Below are 21,571 nucleotides of genomic sequence, written 5' to 3' on the forward strand. Positions count from 1 at the left end.
GAGACTCCGCCACTTTCGATTGCTACGTATCGGACCGATGTTGACGCTAATGGTGGGTGTTCCTCGATTTCATTAACACGGTGGAAAATTGAACCCAAGTTCAATTTAGGTCCTCCTCGCCCCACATTCTGCGTTCTCGACGACGATCCTTTTTTTTGCCCATTTTTTGGAAATTTTAACATTTCCAAACCATCGGGAATGCTCTTCATGTGGTGAGGTTGGTGGGGATGCATTGGGGGGTGGAGAAGTCATTATGAATGGAAGTTTGTGTCAAAATGTTGTTAATGGAGGCTAGAAAATTGCAATTTTGGCTGGAAAGGAAGTGAAAATGGAGCATGTTTGCGTCTGTTCATATTGAGTCATCAAACGGGATATTACATCCCGTCTCGTTATAAAATACCAGACGGGATGTTACATTCCGTCTCGTATCAAACACCTCCAAACGGAATCTAACATCCCGTCCGAGATATTTTTTATCACCTTTGCATTGCACAGCTTCACCTTGTTTTTCACCGGATTGGTAAAAAAAGGGTGAATAAGTGATGAGGTGGCAGTGAATAAGGAGGGAAAAACTATCACCTGCATTGCAAATGCTCTAATAAGGCCATTTTTTTACCATACCAGTTTCCAACGAAAAATCTTCGCCTGAAGGATTGCAGAACCATTACAGCATACTTTGATTAGAAACCTATAAAGGAGTAAAAAACCCTATGATCATTAAATTGAATTGGTCATAAAACACACTCGTTGATAAATTGAATGACACAAATATTCTGGTAAAAGAATTGTTATACACAGTTTGGCGTATAGTTTACATTTTCATGAATGGGAAAGAAAGGAAAATCCCAGTGTTAAGTTCTTCCACTTGCACAATCACGACCACCTCCCCCGCTTTACATAACTTTGCTCTTCCACAAAACTGCGCAGCTAGCTGCACCATAATTCAAAGTCGATACCTTTGTTCTAATTGTATCTTTGAACTTCGAGACAAAACATAAGCATCAACAACACCAATACAAGTAGAAAGGGTCTCTTCATATCTCCTCCATACCAAAGTCAAAGCCCTCCCTCTCTTTACGTATCTTTGCTCTTCACTTTTACAAGGTACACAACTAGCCACTGAAAAGTTTAGAGCGATACTGCTGATACAATTGGTCTAATTGCCGCATACTTACTCTTCGAAATTCTAGAACAGAACATAAACATCAACAGCACCGATGATAATAGAAAGAGTCTGAAGTATGTTCTTATCTCCTGCATCCCTAAGTCAAGCACCTCCATTCTCTTACCATATCTGCTGCTTCTCTCAATCAAGTACCCATCTAAATACTCATCTATAGACACCAATTTGTCCAAATCGGCAAGAGAAGAATTTGATCGAACCACATCCATCCATCGGGGGCTTGCCTTGAAAATTGAGAAGAATGCAGAGCACCAGTCATTGATAACTCTCTGAAACTCAAAAAGGAAGAGACATTATAGTGAATACAGTTATTACACATAGTTCATAAACTTGTTTCAGTTATGAATTTGCATACGTTGAAGGTGGTTAGATCAACAGGATTAAACATTCTAAAACAATCCTTCGATGATGCTGCTTTGTCTCCATAGATCTGTCAAACAAGAAGAAAGGATAAGAACCCCCTATCTGTAAATATTTTGTGAGAGCGGTCAGAGAACCTGTCTTACTGACCTCAAAGGTAAATGCCATGGGCACCTTCATGACATCGTACATGTAATCTGTTGCTGTCCCATGTGCCAGATACCTGGAATATGTAGAGTCGAACAAGAATAACGGTAAACATATTATAACAAAATGATATAACTAATCATAAACAATTGGAACTTCTTTCATTAACCTATTTATTTATTCATGGGATACGACTCCAAGTCCGAATGCCAATTATTCAAGTAAATGATATAATCAACAGCTTGGAGCTCTTGACACTATATAGTGTAAAAAGCTCGAAATTGCACACTTTCTATATTGTTTTTTCCTTTTTAAAAAAAGATTTTAAGTAGCATATTTGAGAAAAGAAATCTATAGTGATGGCCTCTGAAGGTTCTTAGAACATTATAAAAAATTCTGGTTGGACGGGAGAAAAACATGCAACATTAGAAAACTGAACTCGAATAATTGATAGGCATACTTCTTGGACTCCGACTTATATTTCTCTCATAATTTCATAAATGTTATGAAACGGTTTATCTATGTGGATGCCCCCTGAAGGTCCAAGTAGTATCAGGGTTCTACATGAGGTATTACTTATCTCTATATAAGGTATGCCTCCTCCCACTTTACAGATGATCAACTCTCTCTTTCTCTCCAATATTCTTCTACTCATTATTTACTTAATTTTTTCAGACGTTATCAGCACTTTGCTCACTCGATGAAAAACAAAGTAATGTGAAGGCAAACATCATTCTGTAAACTCCAATCTCACAAGGTCTCTCTCATATTAGTTACTTGGATTGTGAAGTAAATGTTACATAAACTAAAAGACTTTCGGGTGATCCAGTAAAGCTCCACTTAGAAGTCTTTAGTATTGTAAAGGCTAGTTTTCCATATATGTATTTCTGTATATAAAAAAGAACATGATAAGTGCTACCTAGAAAGAAAGGTCAGAATCAAGATAAACTAGCATGCAGAGACAACTTGAACAGAGAGATTGCCTGGACTTAAGTTGGAGGATAGCAAAGGAAAAGCACCTTGCTGGTGCAAAGACATCACAATTTTACAGGCGCACAAAACCGACAAAAGATATCAGGCATTACACAAAGATAACCATGTACTCCAACATGATCGCGCAAACTCCTAAAAACAGAAGGCAATTCAGGCTTTTCTTCAGGACAGCCACACCTATAGAAAGCACGGGTACCACATGAAGTTTGGTTCTTTCCCATTCATTTTTTTCCCTGTGATCAATTCTCCTTTCTCCCCTCCAAGCCCAAGCCTATAGAAAGCACAGGTACCACATGAAGTTTGGTTCTTTCCCATTCATTTTTTTCCCTGTGATCAATTCTCCTTTCTCCCCTCTAAGCCCCTTTGTCTTTTTCTATTTTCTATTTTTTCTCTGGCCTTTCAACTTATTGAAACACCTATTCCTAGATCATTCAGGTTAAAATGTGGGTCTTTCTCGATCCTCGTCATGAGAAATCAAACAGATTTACCATACAATCATGATGGTCTTTCTTTCTAGATGCAATACTTTCTAGACATCAATAAAGTTTACACAGTGATAATAAACGAAAAAGAAAAACCAACCCAACAGAGCCACCACCAGATCCAACCAAGCACCGGTCCTTGCAGTGAAGATGGTTGACATCATTGAGCATCGACTTCATTACTTGTGTCGCCAGTCCACCTGGGGTAGTGTTCTTATGGTCGTATGGCATAAACAGAGCCTGAGAATGAACAACACTTTTATAAAATTTCATACATGAAAGAGGACTTACATAAGAGAAAATGGTAATACGACAATACAAAACAAGAACTTGCAATTTCCATCTGTTTCTAACAAAACAAGAACTTTAAAGTCGCGCCTTAGACAGAAAAACACCTTGAGGCTATAGCCTCAATAGAAAATATAACCCAAGACACTTAAAACTTAGTTTTCATTATTTTTGTTTATTTAATTATTTTCACTTTTTCTCCTCACAACCACTATCATTCTTTGTTGAAAGGAAAAAACAACCTCATTCATATTAGAAATTTTTTCAATTTAAAAAATAAGTAAGTTGTTTTTGTCACTAAGGTGTGCTTTAAGTCCTCTAATAGGCCTAGCGCCTTGAGGCTCTTTGATAAGCACTCAAATATGTATATAAACTCCTTAATAAATAATGTGTTTAGGTCAATTATGTGTTTAATAATATAAAATAATAATGGTTTTTATGTTTTTGCAGGTTTCGGCACGTAAATGGTAAAAAATAAGCAAAACCTATATTTCATCATGGAAATAAAGCATGGAGATAAAGCCTGTCTATTGAAGTCCAAGAGAAGCCTTCTAGAAGCTCAAAAAGGTCTAACTCAAGCCTAGGAGATCTGGTCAAAACAAGTCAAACCCTAGTCAAATTCAGTGAAACTTGCCGTCAAACCGTCAACTGAAACTTCATACGGACATAACTTTTGTCTTGGAACTCGGATGGAGGCCTATTACATATCAAAATCACCATCTTGAGCTTTCGAATGATATAAGGCTCATTCTCATTGGAGTAGTACAAATAGGTGAAAAGGGTAGTACAATAAAAAGTGTTATAAACAGGCTTCGTAATGGGTTTACTATTGGTTTGACCATAAAGTAAAAGCCCATAAAATCAAATTCTATCCCCATTCCGACCTGAACCTCCACCTAGTCTAAAATTCACCAATATAAACAACCATAAGCCAAGAAAACAAAACCGGACTTCATTAGTTAGTTGTTAGTTTTAGAAATTAGTTGTAATCTCCAAATTTCCACCATTAATACACCCTCAAGTTTCCACCATTACTATCACACCCTTATTTTGATACTGAAATCACTTGTAGAGGTTGGTTACCTCTTTTACATCATTCAGATGCTACATATTCACCAGAGTTGGTTTTGATGTTTTACAACAATGACGGATTTTTGAAAACAAATAGTTTTTTCTTTCGTGCCAATGGGTGCAAGTGCGAATTGACTTGGGAACTCATTTCCGAGATCACCCACATTGCAAAGAAGGACAGTGAGCTAATTCTTCAACAGTCACCATACGATAACGTCAAGAAATTGATGATTGACACAGTCCTTAACGGCGAATACAACTGAAAGTCCCACTGTGTTTACCAGCGCTCCATGAGGCAAAACCAACTAGTTGTAACTCAGTGGTTGGCTCACAATGTTTTTGGTACATCAAAGACGTGCGACATTACCAAGACTCTTCTCCACCTACTCTGGGTGTTGCAGAACTGTTGAGATATATCTAAGTTTTAGTATGTGGTTTAGTCCCATATTGAATAGGTATTAGTCAAAGTGTGTGTTCTCTCCATATATAAGATATAAGGAGAGTGCATCCCTTTGTAATCTTGATCTAAGCATGATAATATTTCCACTTTATAGAATTTTACATGGTATCAGAGCTTTAGGATTTAGACCTAAGGCTTCACGTTTTTTGGTCACCGGTATTCAGCAATCGGTGACCTGCTATTGGCTGGATTCCGGCGAAGAAAAAATCTTTCAAGTTAGTTTGTTAGATTTTTTTATTCATTTTGGTGGTATTGTTTATGTAAGTTAAAGTTTTTTTTTTTTTTTTTATATTCTAATTCTCCCCCTTAATCTCATGGTGCTTGAAAAACAATATGAGATTAACACTATAATAGAATGTCACCAAACTTCAAGCTAAAAAATCTGTCCAAAAGTGTGACAAATGTTGTTTGTAGCAAAGCACCATCCATGAACGATAACACCCGATAAACAAGCTCCGGACACGTCTTGGTAGCATCAACAAAGGGCTTCTCTTTTTGAGATAGCACCAACAACGATGGACTCCTCTTCATAAGGTAATACCAACAACAGAAGGCTCCTCTTCCTGAGGTAGCATAAACAACGGAGTATATCAAATTATGGTGAGGCTTGCATAACAAAAACCAACACTAAATCCACCAAAGAGATAATGACGACAAAGAAAACTCATACAAAAACATACTTTTGGTTCAAACATGGTGATGGGGTTGAAATTGCATAGAAATCCATATTATTGCTACTAAACGATTAAGCCAAAGAAAAGTATCTTATGAAAGTGTGGAAAATAGTTCAGCGGGTAGCATTGTAGTGGCCACCCGCCAGAAAAAAGAACTTACCCTAGGATCGAACCTAAGCTCTTGATATTGTTTATGTGAGTTAAGAGATTTTTTTCGGCGAGCAAACCTAGTGGTGTTCTCGTTGATTATATTCTTTTTATGCTCTTGGCTTTACTATTCATAACACTTCATAACACTGTTCGAGATACTGTACATTAGAGTTATTCACTAGCACCGACACTATTCACCGAGTGCTATTCACGGTAGTGTTCATCCGGGTATTGTTCATCGGGTTACTATTCACTGCAATCTTGTGGTATTATCGTTTGTTCTATTTTGGTTTTGTTGATGAGCTCTCAATCTTTTGGCTGACTTGATCTGTTTTTGGTTGAAAGATATGGGTCAAAGCTTCTTCTACTCTCCACTTGTATGATTTGGTAGGACTCCTTGATGATTATAGGTTGGCTAATAAGCACTTTCGTTTGTAAGGGTTTGACTCTCTTTTATGGTTCAGCTTGTAAGGGCTTGACTCTCTTTCATGTTATGGTGCCGAGTTCTATGGTGTTTCACCGGTTTTGTTTTTAGCTCTTTTGTTGAGTAGATTCTCGTATGCTGTTGTCTTTGATGGTTCAGCTTTTCAAGGTTTGATTCCCTCTTATGACGCAGTGGTGCCGAGTACTCAGGTGTTTCATTGACCACTACCTCTTGTTGAGGTAATTCGTTGTATTTTTTTATGCTGCCATTCTTTGTTGCGACAAGATGCTTATAGGGAGTTACTTGCGTTATGTCTTTGGATTTGAGGGGGAGTATTGAAAGTATTTGCTTCTACATTATGTATTAAGTGATGTTGGAAGTTTTGGTGTAAGGTACCAATGGATGAGAGTTGTTATGTGCTGAAAAGTTTGCTTTTGGATGAAATTCTTTCTTGTTGGTTTGGTTGCATCTCCCCAAGTTGTTTATGATTTGATTGGATACATCACCCCTAATGCTATAACGCTATGATTGGTGTTTATTATTGATTTTTGGATCCAACTTAGCTTTCGTTCTTTTTGTTGGTCAAGCTCTTCCGTTGTTTGTTGTGTGCCTGAAGCCTTTGTTTTTGTTTATTGATGTTGTTTTGTTTGTTAGAGGATGATGCTTGCCCAAGCCTTTATTTTTGTATTTGGCGGGGATACTTTATGTGATATGTTGTTATTAAATCGGTGCTTGTTCGAGGAATGATGCTTGCAGCCGGAGCCAATTTCCCCATAAGGTTTATATCTTTTATGACGAATCGAATCGGGCGAAGTTACTCACCATAAATCGATATATATAAAAGAAAACCGAGATTTTTCTTTTTTTCTATTTTAGGGCTTTTCTCCGGGCCGGATACTCTTTACAAATGCAAAGCGTGATTTTTTTCCCAGATAATATAAATATGTTCGATGAACATGTGGGTATTTTGGTCACTATGAATGATTTTTGAGAACCCACTTGAATACTTTGACAACTTAATATAAAAAAATAAAATAAATGTCAGGTTTTGCATTTGTAACTATGACAAGTTAAAGAAAAGAAAAGATTGAAAAACAATGATATTGATTTGAAACTTTAGTGGTCAAATAACTATGGACAATGTCAACATTTCTATAGCATATTGATAGCAAAAATTTGTACCATGTTGTATGCCACATTGCCCGGCGTCAATGTACATGCTAATATAAACATAAAAATTAAGACATCTCGAGTAATCCCGATTAATCCCCCCGAGTAGACCTACTTTACTAAATGTAGCGACCGAAGTAGCGGTTTAAAATCGCCGAGTAATCCCGATTAATCCCCGACCGAAAGTAGACCTACTATCAGTATATTTAGTAGCGACCGATTTAAGGGGAGGGGGTTGGCATTGTAATTGCAAGCTGAAATATGCAGAGTCTGTATATTTCGTCTTGAGGGGGAGTGTTGAGATATATCTAAGTTCTAGTATGTGGTTTAGTCCCATATTGAATAGGTATTAGTCAGAATATGTGTTCTCTCTTTATATAAGATATAAGGAGAGTGAGTCCCTTTGTAATCTTAATCTAAGTATAATAATATTTCCGTTTTATAGAATTTTACAAAAACAGAAGGGATGGATTTTGTATAGTCATGCAACTCATGTTGCGTTGGGGTTTCAGACTGTGTTTCCTGGGGTGCATATATTAAAACAGCAGGCAGCATCGGCATCTACTTGACTTGCCCCGTTGGATTTTGGACACCTACTGAGGCGAGTAATGATGAACATGTACACAAGGATCCACCTCCTTCCCAAGTGGATTACTAAAACTGAGGATGCCCTGAGAAACATAGTCGATCCTATGGAGGGTATCCGTTTTCTTAACTAGGGTCTCAGAGCATTGCACGTACGCCAAGGCATCATCCACACAGTTAACAGAATTACAAGAGCGTCAGATGGTGTATGACAAGGAACAGGCAGAGTTCTTGCAGAACCACTAACAGTTCTTGGAGAACCACGCATTGTTATTGGAGAACCAAACAAAGATTTTCGAGAACTAGGGAGAACTTCAGCAATAGGTCCTCCAACATATAGATCAGCTACACACTCTTGTGACAACTTTGATTCCACGTACTCCCCGTCGCCGTCGTCAACCTGGACCATCACCATCTCATTTTGCTTTGAATTAGAGTCTCCGCCCCTCTTCCTCTCGTACAAACTGCAACTAGGAGTATTTTATGTTTCTTTTTATGTTATTAGTTATTTCTGCTTTTGTGTGTTTTTATTTCATTATTATTAATGTATGAAAAATTATTTCAGTTATTATTTGTGTTTAAATATAATTATATATCTAATATATGCACACGTAATCCCCACTCCAAACTTGTTTGGGGGTGGTATTTACCTAATGCAATTACTACATCTTGTATCTATGCATTATATTTTTAATTTTTTTCAACAAAATTTCAAAATTTCACTTATTTCAAAATTTTAAAATATCACACTGGGGCTTGGATTTTGGGTTTGGTCTTTCAAACATAAAGCCTCACATCAACTTCTAAGATAGACCAATGATTTATCACAAGTGGAGAACATAATTCCTTAATTTAGGGGGTTGAATTTTGGGTGCGTATATATTAAACCAACGTAACAACCATTTTGACTTTTAATCACAATGATTAAAGGATTTCAAGTTTGACAGTCTTAATAATTGGTATAAGTTATGCCATACAACACCTTACATTCTATGCCTTCTTCAACCATTCTTTCCTAAAGCAGAAACAAATTTCCATCCCCAGTCATAGAATATGCAACCGCATCATCATTTCAAACTAAGTTTCTATTCCACCAGTGTTCTTCAAATTCTTTGATTATCCAAAATCCTTACCGGTACATCTATGGCAAACCTACATATTATCCCGGAACAGTCACTCCAAGTTATGTTCAATTCTCCTACATACAGAATTCATTTCCGTAACTGTATCAAAGTTCATGACTGGTCTTTCCTTGTAATCCGACTGGAGGATTTGGATGCCTTCTATTCCTTTTAAGGTGGCATTCTTCACTTGGATGGCGTTTCTAAGGAAGGTTCAAATTGTAGACAAGCTAATCTCTAAAGGAATGACTATTGATAATAAATGCACTTTTTGTGGAGGGATTGGAGAGCATGTGGATCATATCTTCATCCGGTGCTCGTTTGCTATGAGGATGTGGGAGGTATTTTTTGTGTCATTCAATAAGCCTTGGACACCGCCGATTAGAATTGAGGATGCACTTGTTGGGGATATTATAAAACATGCTCTATCGCCGAAGTCGAGATGGATTGCGGAACACCTTCCTAGAGTAATTATTTGGGTTCTATGGAATGAAAGAAATCGAAAAATATTTGAGCAAAAGACCAAGAAAGCATTTAAAGTCTTGTTAGAGATCAAAGAAGTACTCTACAATTGCTCTAGAGGAGTGGCCGATTTCAAGACTTTGTGTGTGATTGGGATAACATTGTATTTTGTACTTGAAAGGTATCCTATGTTTAGGGTGTGGATAATCTTGTAACTTAGCATCTTGCTAAATGGGGATTAACCTTTTGTAACTTTGATTATGATTTGGAATGTATGAATACTTTTTACCGCTCAAAAAAAAAAAAAAAAAAAAAAAAAAAACGACCGGATCAGACTTAGTCTCCAAGTCTGGCAGCATACATACTTCTATGCACATATGGAAGATACAACTGATTTTAAAGACATTCTATCAATCAGAATAGACAATACAACTCACCATCTTCTAGAGCCAATGATTTCACTAGCATTGGGCCTTCCATACCATAAGCCTATCAACAACATGAACACGGGCAATGCTATGCTATTTGTCCTTCTTAACATTATGGGTGATTGACACTTTTCTACTACTATTGATGCCTGCAACATTTTCAATGCACTTGCCCAACAACACATATTTTAACATCACTAGCATCATACTCAATAGTTTACTCCGTAATTTAGGGATATATATTTACTTTTACCCGTAATAGAATGTGGAATTATGGACTTATTCTTCTATGATTTTTCGGCCAAATTTAATGACTGGGTAAAAGTCAATATGATATGCCCTACAAACTGCAAAGTGCTATTTGAGGGTGATGTGATAAGCATGAAGATAAAACCCGTTTATTTAAGTCCAAGAGAAGACTTCTAGAAGCTCAAAAAGGTCTTACTCAAGCCTAAGAGGTCCGGTCAAAGCAAGTCAAACTCGGTGAAACTTGTAGTCAAACTATCAACCGAACTTCAGAAGGACATAATGTTGAACTCGGAATTCGGATGGAGGCCTATTACATATGAAAATGGCCATCTGGAAGAGAGCTTTCGAATGATATAAGACTCATTCTCATTGGAGTTGTACACATATGTGAAAAGGTAGTACAGTAAAAAGCGTTGTAAACGGGCTTCGTAATAGGCTTACTATTGGTTTGACCATAAAGTAAAAGCCCATAAAACCAAATTCTATTCCCATGTCGACCTCAACCTCCACTTAGCCTAAAATTCACCTTTATAAACAACCATAAGCCAAGAAAACAAAACTGGACTTCATTAGTTATTTGTTAGTTTTAGAAATTAGTTGTAATCTCCAAATTTCCACCATTAATAAACCTTCAAGTTGTGTTCTTCATTTCTTGTCAATTTGAGTTTTGTTCTTCCTTTAATTCTTGTTTTTGTCTCTTAATTCTTCTCTTCTAATCCTTCTCTTAAATTAATTAGGCTCTTTTAATTCTTGTATTGTAATTTTAGTTCTTTGATTACTTGTTCTTTATATTTCTTGTCATTTGTTTCACGTTTTAAGTTCAAGTAGTTTAAAAACACAACTTTTAAAACCCTTTCTCTCATAAATCCAAATAATTCCCCTAAGAATTTGATCTAGTTGTTTTAATAACTCTCCACAAGTTTAGAGGTGGGAAAGACTCCTTGATCCAACTATATAACACAATCCAATCAAGAGAGAGAGTAAGGAACAGAAAATAAGTTTTATATTTGTATGATTTTCACACATAAAAATATAATTCTTATCACTCTTATGCGTTATTTTAAAACTTGGATACTTCAAATGGACCCTTCCTCTACTTAATAAATATGTATTTATAAAAGGCTGTCTACTAGGTTCTCTACGACCATTACACAATATATGCAGCCATTCTAGATGTTTCAGACGGATTCTTTGAGAAAAATGATACAATCCATGATATATCTTTAGATATAGCAATATGAACTGCTGTGAAACCATCTTGAGAACAAAGAGCTGTAAGAGCTCAAACTTGTAGAGAGAGGCACTAACTATGTATATCAACTGGATCATGGGTCACAACTGGTTGGACCAAAAGCCGATACATATCCTGATATTTTAAGATCCGAACAAAGCTAGATCATAAGAATGGTCCTACACAGACAGGGTCATAATGTAAGCATAAAACCCAGATGTATTTAACCATTCAAGGCTCTTTAGGGGACAATTAGAAATACCTAGCAAAGGAAACAAGAACAGATAACGTCCTTGCATCAAGCTCATGCATGGCTAAGCCTTGATAAGTGTCAGAACAAGAAAAAGTCCTCATAACTATTTTTATAGTGTTGCAAAAAAGATTATGTAAACAAGTTACCTCCATTCCGGAGTGCACATTGATCCACACATGTGGATCAAATGATTTGGAGAGTTTCCGCATTATTTGGGTCTCTGGCTCACTGAAAGGAGCAGTTCCTGGGTTTTCCTCGTGTGGATCATAATCCTGCAATTTGAAAATTGCGTAATTTAGAATTCGCAACTTAAATGCTACAAGTGTTGGGGATGATGAAGTCAGACGGAAGGACAGTAACATGAATGGGTTGAACAAAATGAGGTCAGGTGGAAGGAACATTTTAGTAGTGATATGTATCCTAATAATCAACGAGATTATGTCATGGAAGAACAGACCTTTTCCTTTTTGCCCCAGTCCACACTCCAATTCCGATTGAGATCAACTCCCCTTCCTGCAGAGTAACCAAATTGAAGCATTCGAAAAACCGGACAAGTCATCATAATATATATATAGGTCAATAAGGAAATTGCAGTTACCATTTCTTCTTTCACATACGTCTCCTGCTTCTACACGTTTACGACCATTCCAATTTTCTATTGGCACCACCTGACACAACAGCAGAAATATTATGACTTCAGTGAACTTACTTTCTGTTTACCTATGTTACATTGACCCATAATCATAAATACATGACGAAGTGAGTCCACTACACCAGTGGCGGAGCCAGGAAATTGAGTGAGGGTGAGCCACCCAAACAACCAAACATACAAAAAAAAAATAATAATAACTAATTTCTTTTAACTAATAATTCAAACTTAACCTAACCACAAAACAAATATATTTCGAACATCAAATATCTTATAAAACGATACAATAGGAACATTGGATCAAGAGTCTCTAAAATGCAATGTCTAGAGAAAAGGACAAGAGCCGGTAGAAAGCAATAGACAACTAGACAACGTGGAATATTGAAGTGAACGGATAAATGCCAACACTAAGGTATGCAACCCTCTACAAAAACTTGAGGCGGAGACTAGCAAACAGAGCATTGTTGCGAGAGTAAAAGATCTCAATAGGAGCATTTTCACATTTTAAAACCCACCACTGAACAAATATATAATGAAAGCACTAGTAGAACAAGATCACGCGATGCAAATTCCTTCTTGAACACTTACAGAAATAGCTACCAAACGTCCTATTAACCAAGATCACATACGGAGTTTACCAGCTTCACTAACGAGTAACGAGTTCATTTCCACAACCTTTGATCAAAAGTCATCATATCCACATAAGAACCTATTTACTGTCATTATTTTCCAACACCCTGGCATGGATTGGAACATCTTCAATCTTCATAAGGAATGCCAATATGGGATCTTGCATCTGCCATAAAAACTCATCCCTAAGTCCCTAACACAACCTCTATTGACTAAAAAAAGTAAAATCTACCATTTAATTAAACACACCTCAAGTCTCTTCAGTAATTAAAACTAGAACACATTGACTCTCCTAAAAAAAACTCCTAAATACAACCAAAAATTGACCTAATTAACTGAGAATAGACAACCCGACAAATTGCCCTTATCGTTTGCAAACCTAAGTATTTAGTGAATTCACAACAAGAAATTAAGTAAGAGTTGCCATTAAATAACATGGTCTAGAAATCCAAGAAATTAAATAATGTGAGTCTTACCTAACTCCACAAGAAGTCAAGAAAGTATAAATCTTTTAGTAGAAAAATAATGAGGAAGTTAGGGAGGAGAAGTGGAGTGAGTGAGGGGTTTCTTTTGTTTGGGTTTCTAGAGTTTTTTTTTTTTTTTTCTTTTTGTTTTTTTTTTTTTTTTTTTTTTTGGTTCGACTGATATCATATATATTTTTTTTCAGGGAAGTTGAGGGTGAGCCAGGGCGTACCCTGGGCCCCCCTAGCTCCGCCACTGCACTACACACACCTCTTCGATATCCAGATAAAATAGAATATCCAATCACCAAAAGCAGAAAGGGATGGAAGTTTCAAGAGAAAAAACTTTGGGAATAAATGATAATAAAGTTGGTCAAAGGAATAAGTCGACCTTCTTCTATGACGTATACACTCACTTGAATAACTTAAAATGGAACCATACATCATAGCGAAGATTTGTAGATTAAGCTTTAAAGTCAACTTTGTAGTAAAATAACTCCCATTCGTAGGCAAATAATAATTTTGAAATGAGCTCTTAATACGTATAGACTATAAACCAAAGATCATTCAGATTTGCGAACACTATTACCTTTAAAACAACTTTTTCAAGTGTACTATTCAAGGATGATTGATCTACATTCGGAATCAGTTTCTCTTCAGTTATAGCTAATAAGAGCTGCAACGCTAGTTCAGTGGTAATAAGCTCCCTTCCATGCTGCCCAAAACTCTGGAAGACAAGGAATCATCTGTCAAAAACACCAGCCATCACCAATCTGAGACATTCTATCTATCTATCTATCAACTTGAATAATAATGGAATACAATCTTGTGATTGAAAAAAAAAACTTACAAGCAGGATCCGAAACTTGGAACTGTCATCAATATCTTTCCTTGATTGACTATAAGTAACAACTACTATATCTGCATAGTATCCCTTGTTTTGGGCTTTCATTGTCTCTATCTGTTTAAATCAATAACCAAAAATAGTAAGCAAAACACAATGCCAGATTCCTCTCAATCAAAATATGAATCACTTACAGTTAATCTCTCCGGGTGACGACCTACCAATGCTTTAATCTCCTTAAGCAAATTCCCACTTCAACATAATAATATATATAAAATAATCAATCATATAGATCAAAAGATAATATCTTTATGCAAAAAAAAAAAAAAAAAAAAAAGAAGTTGATCTCATGACTTATTTGTAAAGTGTACCTTGAATGATATAGATCATGGCTAAAATGAGTGGTAGAAGAGTCAGAGATGTTTCTGGCGTGAATGAGCGAAAGAAGTTGCAGAAAAGCAAAGAAGGAGAAGAAGAGAGGAAAGAATGAGGCCATGCCCAGTTGGTGTAAAGAAGAAGAAGGAGAAGAAATGAGGATGGAGCTGTTTTTTAGTACTTTTCAATGGTCGTTGGTCGTTGGTCGTTGTTTTGCTGCAATGTTTGGACCAATGAGACTACGCCACGCGCATAATTAAAAACAGACCCGGTGATGAACTATTGAACTCCAACAAGTATAGATTGGAAAATGATGATTAGTTTAATATAGATTGGAAAATGATGATTGGTTTAATATAGATTAAAATGACCAAAGTCCTGGCCATCTTATTCCCTTAGTCCTGATCTTTTCTTCCACTGCCCATACGACGCTGCTCTCAAGGTACTTGCAATTAAACTATTCCTACCTCTAATTTATGTGAATGGAGTAGTTGATCATTTCAAGAAATGGGTTGTTGTTGTTGTTGTTGACTTTATTAATTGATGAAATGGTAATTGTGCCTAATTGGCTATAATTTGTTGCCGGCTTGTTATATTCTCTGTTGATGTTCACCAAATTTAGTTATTAAGTGTGGATTCATGTTACTGGAATTTTACCTAAGGTAGTTTTGTAAGGCAAAAGAAGTTCTATGCAATTGGATTGTGTATCAACTGTTAATTCTATGCCTTTAAGTCACACAAGTCCTTGGGTATCAACTGTTAATTGGATTGTTCCATTTGATTCCAATGTAGGCAATGGTGGAAAGTTATTTAATTTGATATTATGTGCAAAATGAAGATCATTTTTGTTGAACAATGATTGGAAGTAGAGCTATGTTATGGTTGGGTTATATTGTGAAATAAACCATCTATAAGATGTTGTGTGTTTGTTTTTTCCTTTTTTATAAGTGCTTATAAGAGGAACTTCAAAATGAAAAACAAACCAATTTATAAGACCACCCTCTTATAAGCCATAAAAACAAACAGCCCTTAGATTATATAAGTAGGGGAGACTCATGTAAATTTTTTATGCTTTTAGTATTGAGAAGAGAAATAAAAGATGTTTAAGACAGGTCTAGCTACAGTTACAAACAATCAAATGATATTGTGTCTGAATAAACTCTATATCTATCCACAGGTTCATTTAACAAAGAACTGCAGGTTTTCAGCTTTCAGGGGATGCACACATTTAGAGAGTTGGCATATTTTGAGTTCGGCTTACAGAGGCTTTAAAAACTAACGCAGACTGAGCACTAGTGGTGTGGGGGGGGTGATTATATTTGAATTTTGAATTGAATTGAATTGATGGGCCAAGAAACAAGAAAGTTGTGTGATGAATACTTAGTCAAAGACGTTCTGGGGAGAGGTGGATTCTCAGTTGTTAGAAAAGGCGAAAGCAAATCATCCTCCCCCTCTCCATCGTCCTCATCAAAGAAGCTGCAAGTAGCTATCAAGACTCTCAAGAGGTTTGGAGGTGGGGGAGGCCCAGCAGCAGGCACCACTTGGAAGCAGGTCTCAGTCTCTGATGCTTTGCTTACTAATGAGATTCTGGTCATGCGTAAGATTGTTGAAGATGTTTCTCCACACCCCAATGTCATTCACCTCTATGACGTTTATAATGACCCTGATGGTGTCCACCTCGTTTTAGAACTCTGTTCTGGAGGTGAGCTCTTTGACCGCATTGTCGCTCAGGAGAGGTACTTTGAGGCTGCAGCAGCTGCCGTTGTTTGCCAAATTGCCACTGGATTGGCTGCCCTCCATCGTGCTAACATTGTCCACCGTGATTTGAAGCCTGAGAATTGCCTTTTCTTGAACAATACTGAGACCTCCCCTTTGAAGATCATGGATTTTGGCCTCAGTTCCGTGGAGGAGTTCACTGACCCTGTGGTCGGCTTGTTTGGTTCCATCGATTATGTCTCACCAGAGGCTCTGTCTCAGGGCAGAATATCATCTGCAAGCGATATGTGGTCCTTGGGTGTCATCTTGTATATCCTCCTATCTGGGTAAGTACCTAGTATTTATGTTTTGTCATTTCTCGTGGGGTGGATGCAACCAGTGTATACGATATGGTTACCCCTCCAAGGCCTCCAGTTCCAGCCGAAAAGTGTCACCTTCTTCAATTCTCTCCAACCTTTCAGGTACCCACCTTTTCACGCAACCTCAAATCGACAGAAGCAACAACTGATATTGGCTGTAAGTTTATCCATCCGTTCACATAATGTGTTTAACATAAGAATAAGCATGAAAGTGAACAAATTCATGTTTCCGTTCCCCCTAGGATAAATAAATTATAAAAACAACTAATGATTTCTTTCTGCAATCTTCCTCTAGTATAACTTCCTTGTTGCATCTTTCCAATTCCAATTACTAAATACTCCATTTATGATGCACAGGGCGACTTTAGCTTTGATGAGCACACTTGGAAGAACATATCTTCTTCGGCGAAACAGTTGATTTCCAGTCTCCTCAGTGTGGATCCTCATAGGAGACCGAGCGCAGAAGAGGTAAATTCGATGTCATCCTGCTTCTTTGCTCATTTCTTTCCCTGTCAAAGAGGATGTTAAATTTCATGTATGTTAATTATATGCTTTTAATGGAGTTGGCTCACCCTCTTATATGGCTATCTGTGGCTTTTAAGATATACGGATTCAGAGAGTCAATGTAGGCATCGCTATTTGATAACTTCCATTTTCAAACAGCTTCTTTTGCATCCTTGGGTGATTGGGGATTCAGCAAAACATGATCTCATGGATGCTGAGATTGTTTCTCGTCTACATAGTTTCAATGCACGCCGCAAATTCCGTGCTGCTGCAATAGCCAGTGTATGGAGTAGCACAATTTTCTTGAGAACAAAGAAGCTCAGGATTCTGCTAGGGACCCATGACCTCACCCCTGAGGAACTTGAAAAACTGAAAATACATTTCAAGCAAATGTGAGTAAACTGACTCTTATGAATTTTGCCAACTTCGTGCAGCTTAAAACTCACAGTGATTAAATGACACTAAACATTCAAGCAATTAGCATCTTTCTGGACTTATACCAAGGAGATAGAAAAATGACCATGTCTTTTGCTTGTTTCGGTCTTGGCTTATTGCAGTAAACCTGTAACGTTGAAAAAGAAAAGATTGACAATGAAAGAAAATATATCCTCTGAGTTGTTACACATGATCGTATCTTTTCCTCGCTGTTACTGATCACACAGTTTTATTCCCTTTCCATCTTTCCATTTTCTTTCATTTGTATTTGTATTTGTATTTTTTTTGTTTTTATTTTTATTTTATTTTATAATCTCAAGAAGAGTCACTGACCTTTTTTCTTATCCAGATCCAGCATGCAAGTCCGTATTACGAGTCACGAGTTTGACCGCAAATGTTTATTGTCTCATCTTAACGTAATAGTTACTTCAGAACTAACACAAGTATTTTGCTAGGACTAACCATATCCGACTTGTCATAGTTCCATTTGTTTTCGTGGATGCTAAACCAATATTTGGGCATTGCAACTTAGCATGTGCATATGATAAAAGGATGTGAACTCTCTATACATATGTAGTTTGATGACCCCAACTGAGAGTTACACATTACATAGTGATGTATGCGCTGTCCAAATAGGTTTTAGAACTAATATTTTTCTCAAATGCAGATGTGCCAATGGTGACAACGCTACATTATCTGAATTTGAAAAGGTGTTGAAAGCAATGAACATGTGCTCTTTGCTTCCTCTTGCTCCCAGAATATTTGATCTATTTGATAACAATCGTGATGGGACTGTTGACATGCGAGAGATACTGTGTGGGTTCTCAAGCCTCAGGAATTCCCAAGGAGATGATGCTTTGAAGCTCTGTTTCCAGGTGATTTTTAAAAAAAAATCCCGCCCTTTCATTTTTTATGAACCTGGTGCTGAGATGCGTTAAAGATAATGGCTGATACCCATATAAGTTCACATTTGAAGAGTTGGCCATTGTCATTTGTGTCTCATACTGGGTTTCATTTAGGACGCAGCCCAGTATGCAAACCCTATATGTGAATTTGTTGAGAACAATATGATATAGGGTTAACTAGTATTACCCCCTAATAGATGACCCAATTAGGATTCCCCCCTCGCCCGCCCACTAGGAAATTAGGGTCTCCCCCCTAAACACACGGTCAACTTGGATTGACTGTTAACTTTCAAGTCAAGAAACTGAAAATGACACATCAGCCATTTTTGTGTTTTTTACACTTACGTGTAATGGATCGAACTATTTTTGTTGTGCCTATTTTCGCTTCATTATTAATTTATCTTCTGCGTTCATTAGATGTATGATACAGACCGGTCAGGAAGCATCACCAAGGAAGAAGTGGCATCCATGCTTCGGGTAAGTAAATAATTTAAGCCATAATAGTGGGAAAGAATAAAATATACTGGCATCTCCAAGTTTCTGTCCAAGTTTCAAGACAAGTGAACATTTTCATATCCTGTTCTTCTACATAAATTATCCAGGCCTTGCCAGAGGACTGCTTACCTGCAGATATTACAGAACCTGGGAAGCTTGATGAGATATTTGAACGGATGGATGCCAATTGTGATGGAATGGTCTCATTTGACGAGTTTAAAGCCGCCATGCAGAGAGATAGCTCCCTGCAGGACGTGGTTCTCTCATCTTTACGCCCACTCTAGTGTCTAGTGATCTGGCTTCCTACTTAATTTTGCTCAGGGCTTGTTCAGTTTACCACGCAAAGTTTGAACTGTTGAAGGACAAGTAAATTCAAACTCATTTATGTGAGAACAAAGATGGTCAACTAAACTAGAATGAGTTTGTATTGCTGTACATAAAGCTCTATTCCCATTCCAAACATCCTACCAAAACCTGATCTTATTCCCTTTGTTGACTTTATAGGAAATATTCTGCCTATAGCCCACCACTTCTTTCATAATTGCTTTTCACACTCCACACCTATAAGGATCGTCTTTTCCCGCTCAAACGGAATCAAATCATGCCTCGAGACAATAATTCAAAAGGACACGATTCATAAAACGGGTCTTCTTCATAAAACGATTCATAGAGATGGGTGGTCTACTTTTCTTCCCCTTCTTTTGTATTTACATTTTTTTTATTACTGTCCCATTAACCTGAATTTAACTACTATAACGAGGACAGAGCACAATGAAAGGGGAGCCTAGTAAAGTAGTAAGTAGTAACAATAATCCATGCACTTTAACAAGCTACTAAGGAGGTAGTGCTCCTTAGATGGCAGTAAGTATTTAACGTGATGTAGGATATCAAGTCAGCCATCGTTGCAGGAACAGTGATTAGCGATGACACATGGTATTGTTCTATGGCTTGAAGAACCGATCCTGACACAAACTTGGGCAATAACAGATGGCTGGCACCTACCATCACCATGGCCAAGCCTGAAGATATTCCACCAATATCCCACAAAGGAGTTGTATAGAGATAAAGTCAACAGATTTTACTCTCTATCATTAATTTCCTCTGTATATATATAAAGGATTTTACTCTCTATATATACAGAGTAAAATAAAGATAGAGAGTAAATTTCATTGTATATATACAGAGAAAAATAATGATAGAGAGTAAAATCTGTTGACTTTAGCTGTATTTTTAAGGGGATAGGGAGCCATTGGACTCAACCTAAACGTCTAAACTTTCTGAGTACCCAATAAGCGCTAACTGTGGACTTCGAGGATGTATACATTCTCTGCAGTCAGGAATATAATAAGACTTTAGCATAACCAATGCAAAAAGGAATTGGATGAGCGGAATGCTAGTTTTAACTACGACCTACTGTTACTTTACATGACTAAATTGCTGAATAGTTCCTGTGAGGGGTTCCTTGTATTATATAGTCAAGATTACTTACAATATGTACCGTATATATATATGCAGTTTGCATATCATTCTAAATATGGAAAATATAACCATATTCCTAAAGTACAATTATATACATAGATATGGCAATTGCTATTAAGGCCATAATATCTGTCAATCTCAATCTCAGTGACATATATGGTAATGCAAATATGGCAATTACTGAATCTCCGCAAATCTCTAGCCACAATATTTGGCAACCTCATTGACATCCTCCCTCAAATTGATGTTGGTCGATCAAAAAAGCATCAATTTGCTAACAAGAAACTAGTGTCGTTGTCGAGTCATCGCCTTGGTAAATATAGCAGCGGTCTGAAGATCCGTTGTGATATGCAGAAGTGTAATAATGCGATCATCATAAGCATCACGTATAGAAATCCACTTCTATGTGCTTAGTGCGCTCATGGAACCACGGGGGTTCGCGATAATTTGAATGGCACTAGTGTTGTCGGCATGAAGTGGAGTAGGCTCTAACCGTGGACAACCAAGCTCCGCTAGAAAGAACCCGAAGCCAAACAATTTCGAGCGGCGTAAGACATAGCACGATACTTTCGGTTCATTGGAAGATTTAGACACACGACCCACCCCTTCTTCTGCGCCCGAAAATGAGAGTCGGCCCAAGAAACATACACCAATCGATGTCGAGGCGGCGAGTATCGCACACCCGGTGAATCGGCATCACTATACCCCACCAAATCAAAGGGAGAATTGGCGGAAAAAGAGACCTCTATCAAGAGTACCCAATAAATAATGAATAATCGCGACGAACCGCGACCAAGTGTAGGTGCCGTGGAGCGTGCATAAATTGGCGACTTGTTGAGCGAAGCAAGAGATATCGAGTCGTGTAATAGTGAGATAATTCAAACTACCCACCAACCGGCGATACAAAGAAGGATCGAAAAGAAGATCACCCTCCTCTTTGCGATACTTCATATTCACCTCCAAAGGAGTATCAACCGATCTACCATCC

At 37.3% G+C, this 21,571-nt stretch overlaps 2 protein-coding genes, 1 long non-coding RNA gene and 1 pseudogene across 5 annotated transcripts in view; 1 reads left to right on the forward strand and 3 right to left on the reverse strand.

Moving 5' to 3' along the window:
* Positions 1 to 727: 727 nt before the first annotated feature.
* On the reverse strand, positions 728 to 14,897 carry LOC147503088 (Zn-dependent exopeptidases superfamily protein). The gene is made up of 11 exons (XM_086607916.1): positions 14,687 to 14,897; positions 14,510 to 14,567; positions 14,322 to 14,432; positions 14,061 to 14,198; positions 12,330 to 12,399; positions 12,189 to 12,244; positions 11,878 to 12,003; positions 3,266 to 3,405; positions 1,694 to 1,766; positions 1,539 to 1,613; positions 728 to 1,452 (listed from the first exon to the last, which is right to left on the reverse strand). Exons 1-11 carry the CDS (start codon positions 14,809 to 14,811, stop codon positions 1,129 to 1,131), a joined length of 1,296 nt encoding a protein of 431 aa, XP_086464042.1. The 5' UTR covers positions 14,812 to 14,897; the 3' UTR covers positions 728 to 1,128.
* LOC147503089 (uncharacterized) lies at positions 7,634 to 11,844 on the reverse strand. The gene is made up of 2 exons (XR_015221905.1): positions 11,741 to 11,844; positions 7,634 to 11,657 (listed from the first exon to the last, which is right to left on the reverse strand). It is a non-coding gene; the product is annotated as an uncharacterized LOC147503089 (long non-coding RNA).
* A 39-nt stretch (positions 14,898 to 14,936) lies between the features above and the next one.
* Positions 14,937 to 19,564, forward strand: LOC147503090 (calcium and calcium/calmodulin-dependent serine/threonine-protein kinase-like). 2 transcript variants are annotated; one of them, XM_086607913.1, is made up of 8 exons: positions 14,937 to 15,132; positions 15,868 to 16,732; positions 16,868 to 16,922; positions 17,123 to 17,233; positions 17,429 to 17,661; positions 18,372 to 18,579; positions 19,027 to 19,086; positions 19,212 to 19,564. In XM_086607913.1, the coding sequence occupies exons 2-8, from the start codon at positions 16,035 to 16,037 to the stop codon at positions 19,386 to 19,388; spliced, it is 1,542 nt and encodes a 513-aa protein (XP_086464039.1). In that variant the 5' UTR covers positions 14,937 to 15,132; positions 15,868 to 16,034; the 3' UTR covers positions 19,389 to 19,564. The 2 variants fall into 2 exon arrangements, with proteins under 2 accessions (XP_086464039.1, XP_086464041.1); XM_086607915.1 differs by having other exon boundaries at positions 15,096 to 15,132; positions 15,891 to 16,732.
* LOC147503091 (putative flavin-containing monooxygenase 1) overlaps positions 19,239 to 21,571 on the reverse strand; it is a 57,901-nt pseudogene continuing 55,568 nt past the window's right edge. Inside the window, exon 6 of the transcript XR_015221902.1 lies at positions 19,239 to 20,431. The product of XR_015221902.1 is annotated as a putative flavin-containing monooxygenase 1 (transcript). The remainder of the gene's footprint in view (positions 20,432 to 21,571) is intronic.

This window comes from Coptis chinensis, chromosome 4 (genome assembly GCF_015680905.1).
Source record: "Coptis chinensis isolate HL-2020 chromosome 4, ASM1568090v1, whole genome shotgun sequence".
In the NCBI taxonomy this organism is placed as follows: domain Eukaryota; kingdom Viridiplantae; phylum Streptophyta; class Magnoliopsida; order Ranunculales; family Ranunculaceae; genus Coptis; species Coptis chinensis.

Excerpts from the sequence above, each read along its gene's own strand:
- LOC147503088 (XM_086607916.1), bottom strand. The coding sequence starts at position 14,811 with ATGGCCTCATTCTTTCCTCTCTTCTTCTCCTTCTTTGCTTTTCTGCAA. Across the intron at positions 3,406-11,877 it reads ATGTGCACTCCGGAATGGAG|GCTCTGTTTATGCCATACGA; the intron begins GTAACTTGTTTA and ends GTTCATTCTCAG. Across the intron at positions 1,453-1,538 it reads TTGATCTAACCACCTTCAAC|AGAGTTATCAATGACTGGTG; the intron begins GTATGCAAATTC and ends TTTGAGTTTCAG.
- LOC147503090 (XM_086607913.1), top strand. The coding sequence starts at position 16,035 with ATGGGCCAAGAAACAAGAAAGTTGTGTGATGAATACTTAGTCAAAGAC. Across the intron at positions 16,733-16,867 it reads TTGTATATCCTCCTATCTGG|GTACCCACCTTTTCACGCAA; the intron begins GTAAGTACCTAG and ends CCAACCTTTCAG. Across the intron at positions 19,087-19,211 it reads AAGTGGCATCCATGCTTCGG|GCCTTGCCAGAGGACTGCTT; the intron begins GTAAGTAAATAA and ends TAAATTATCCAG.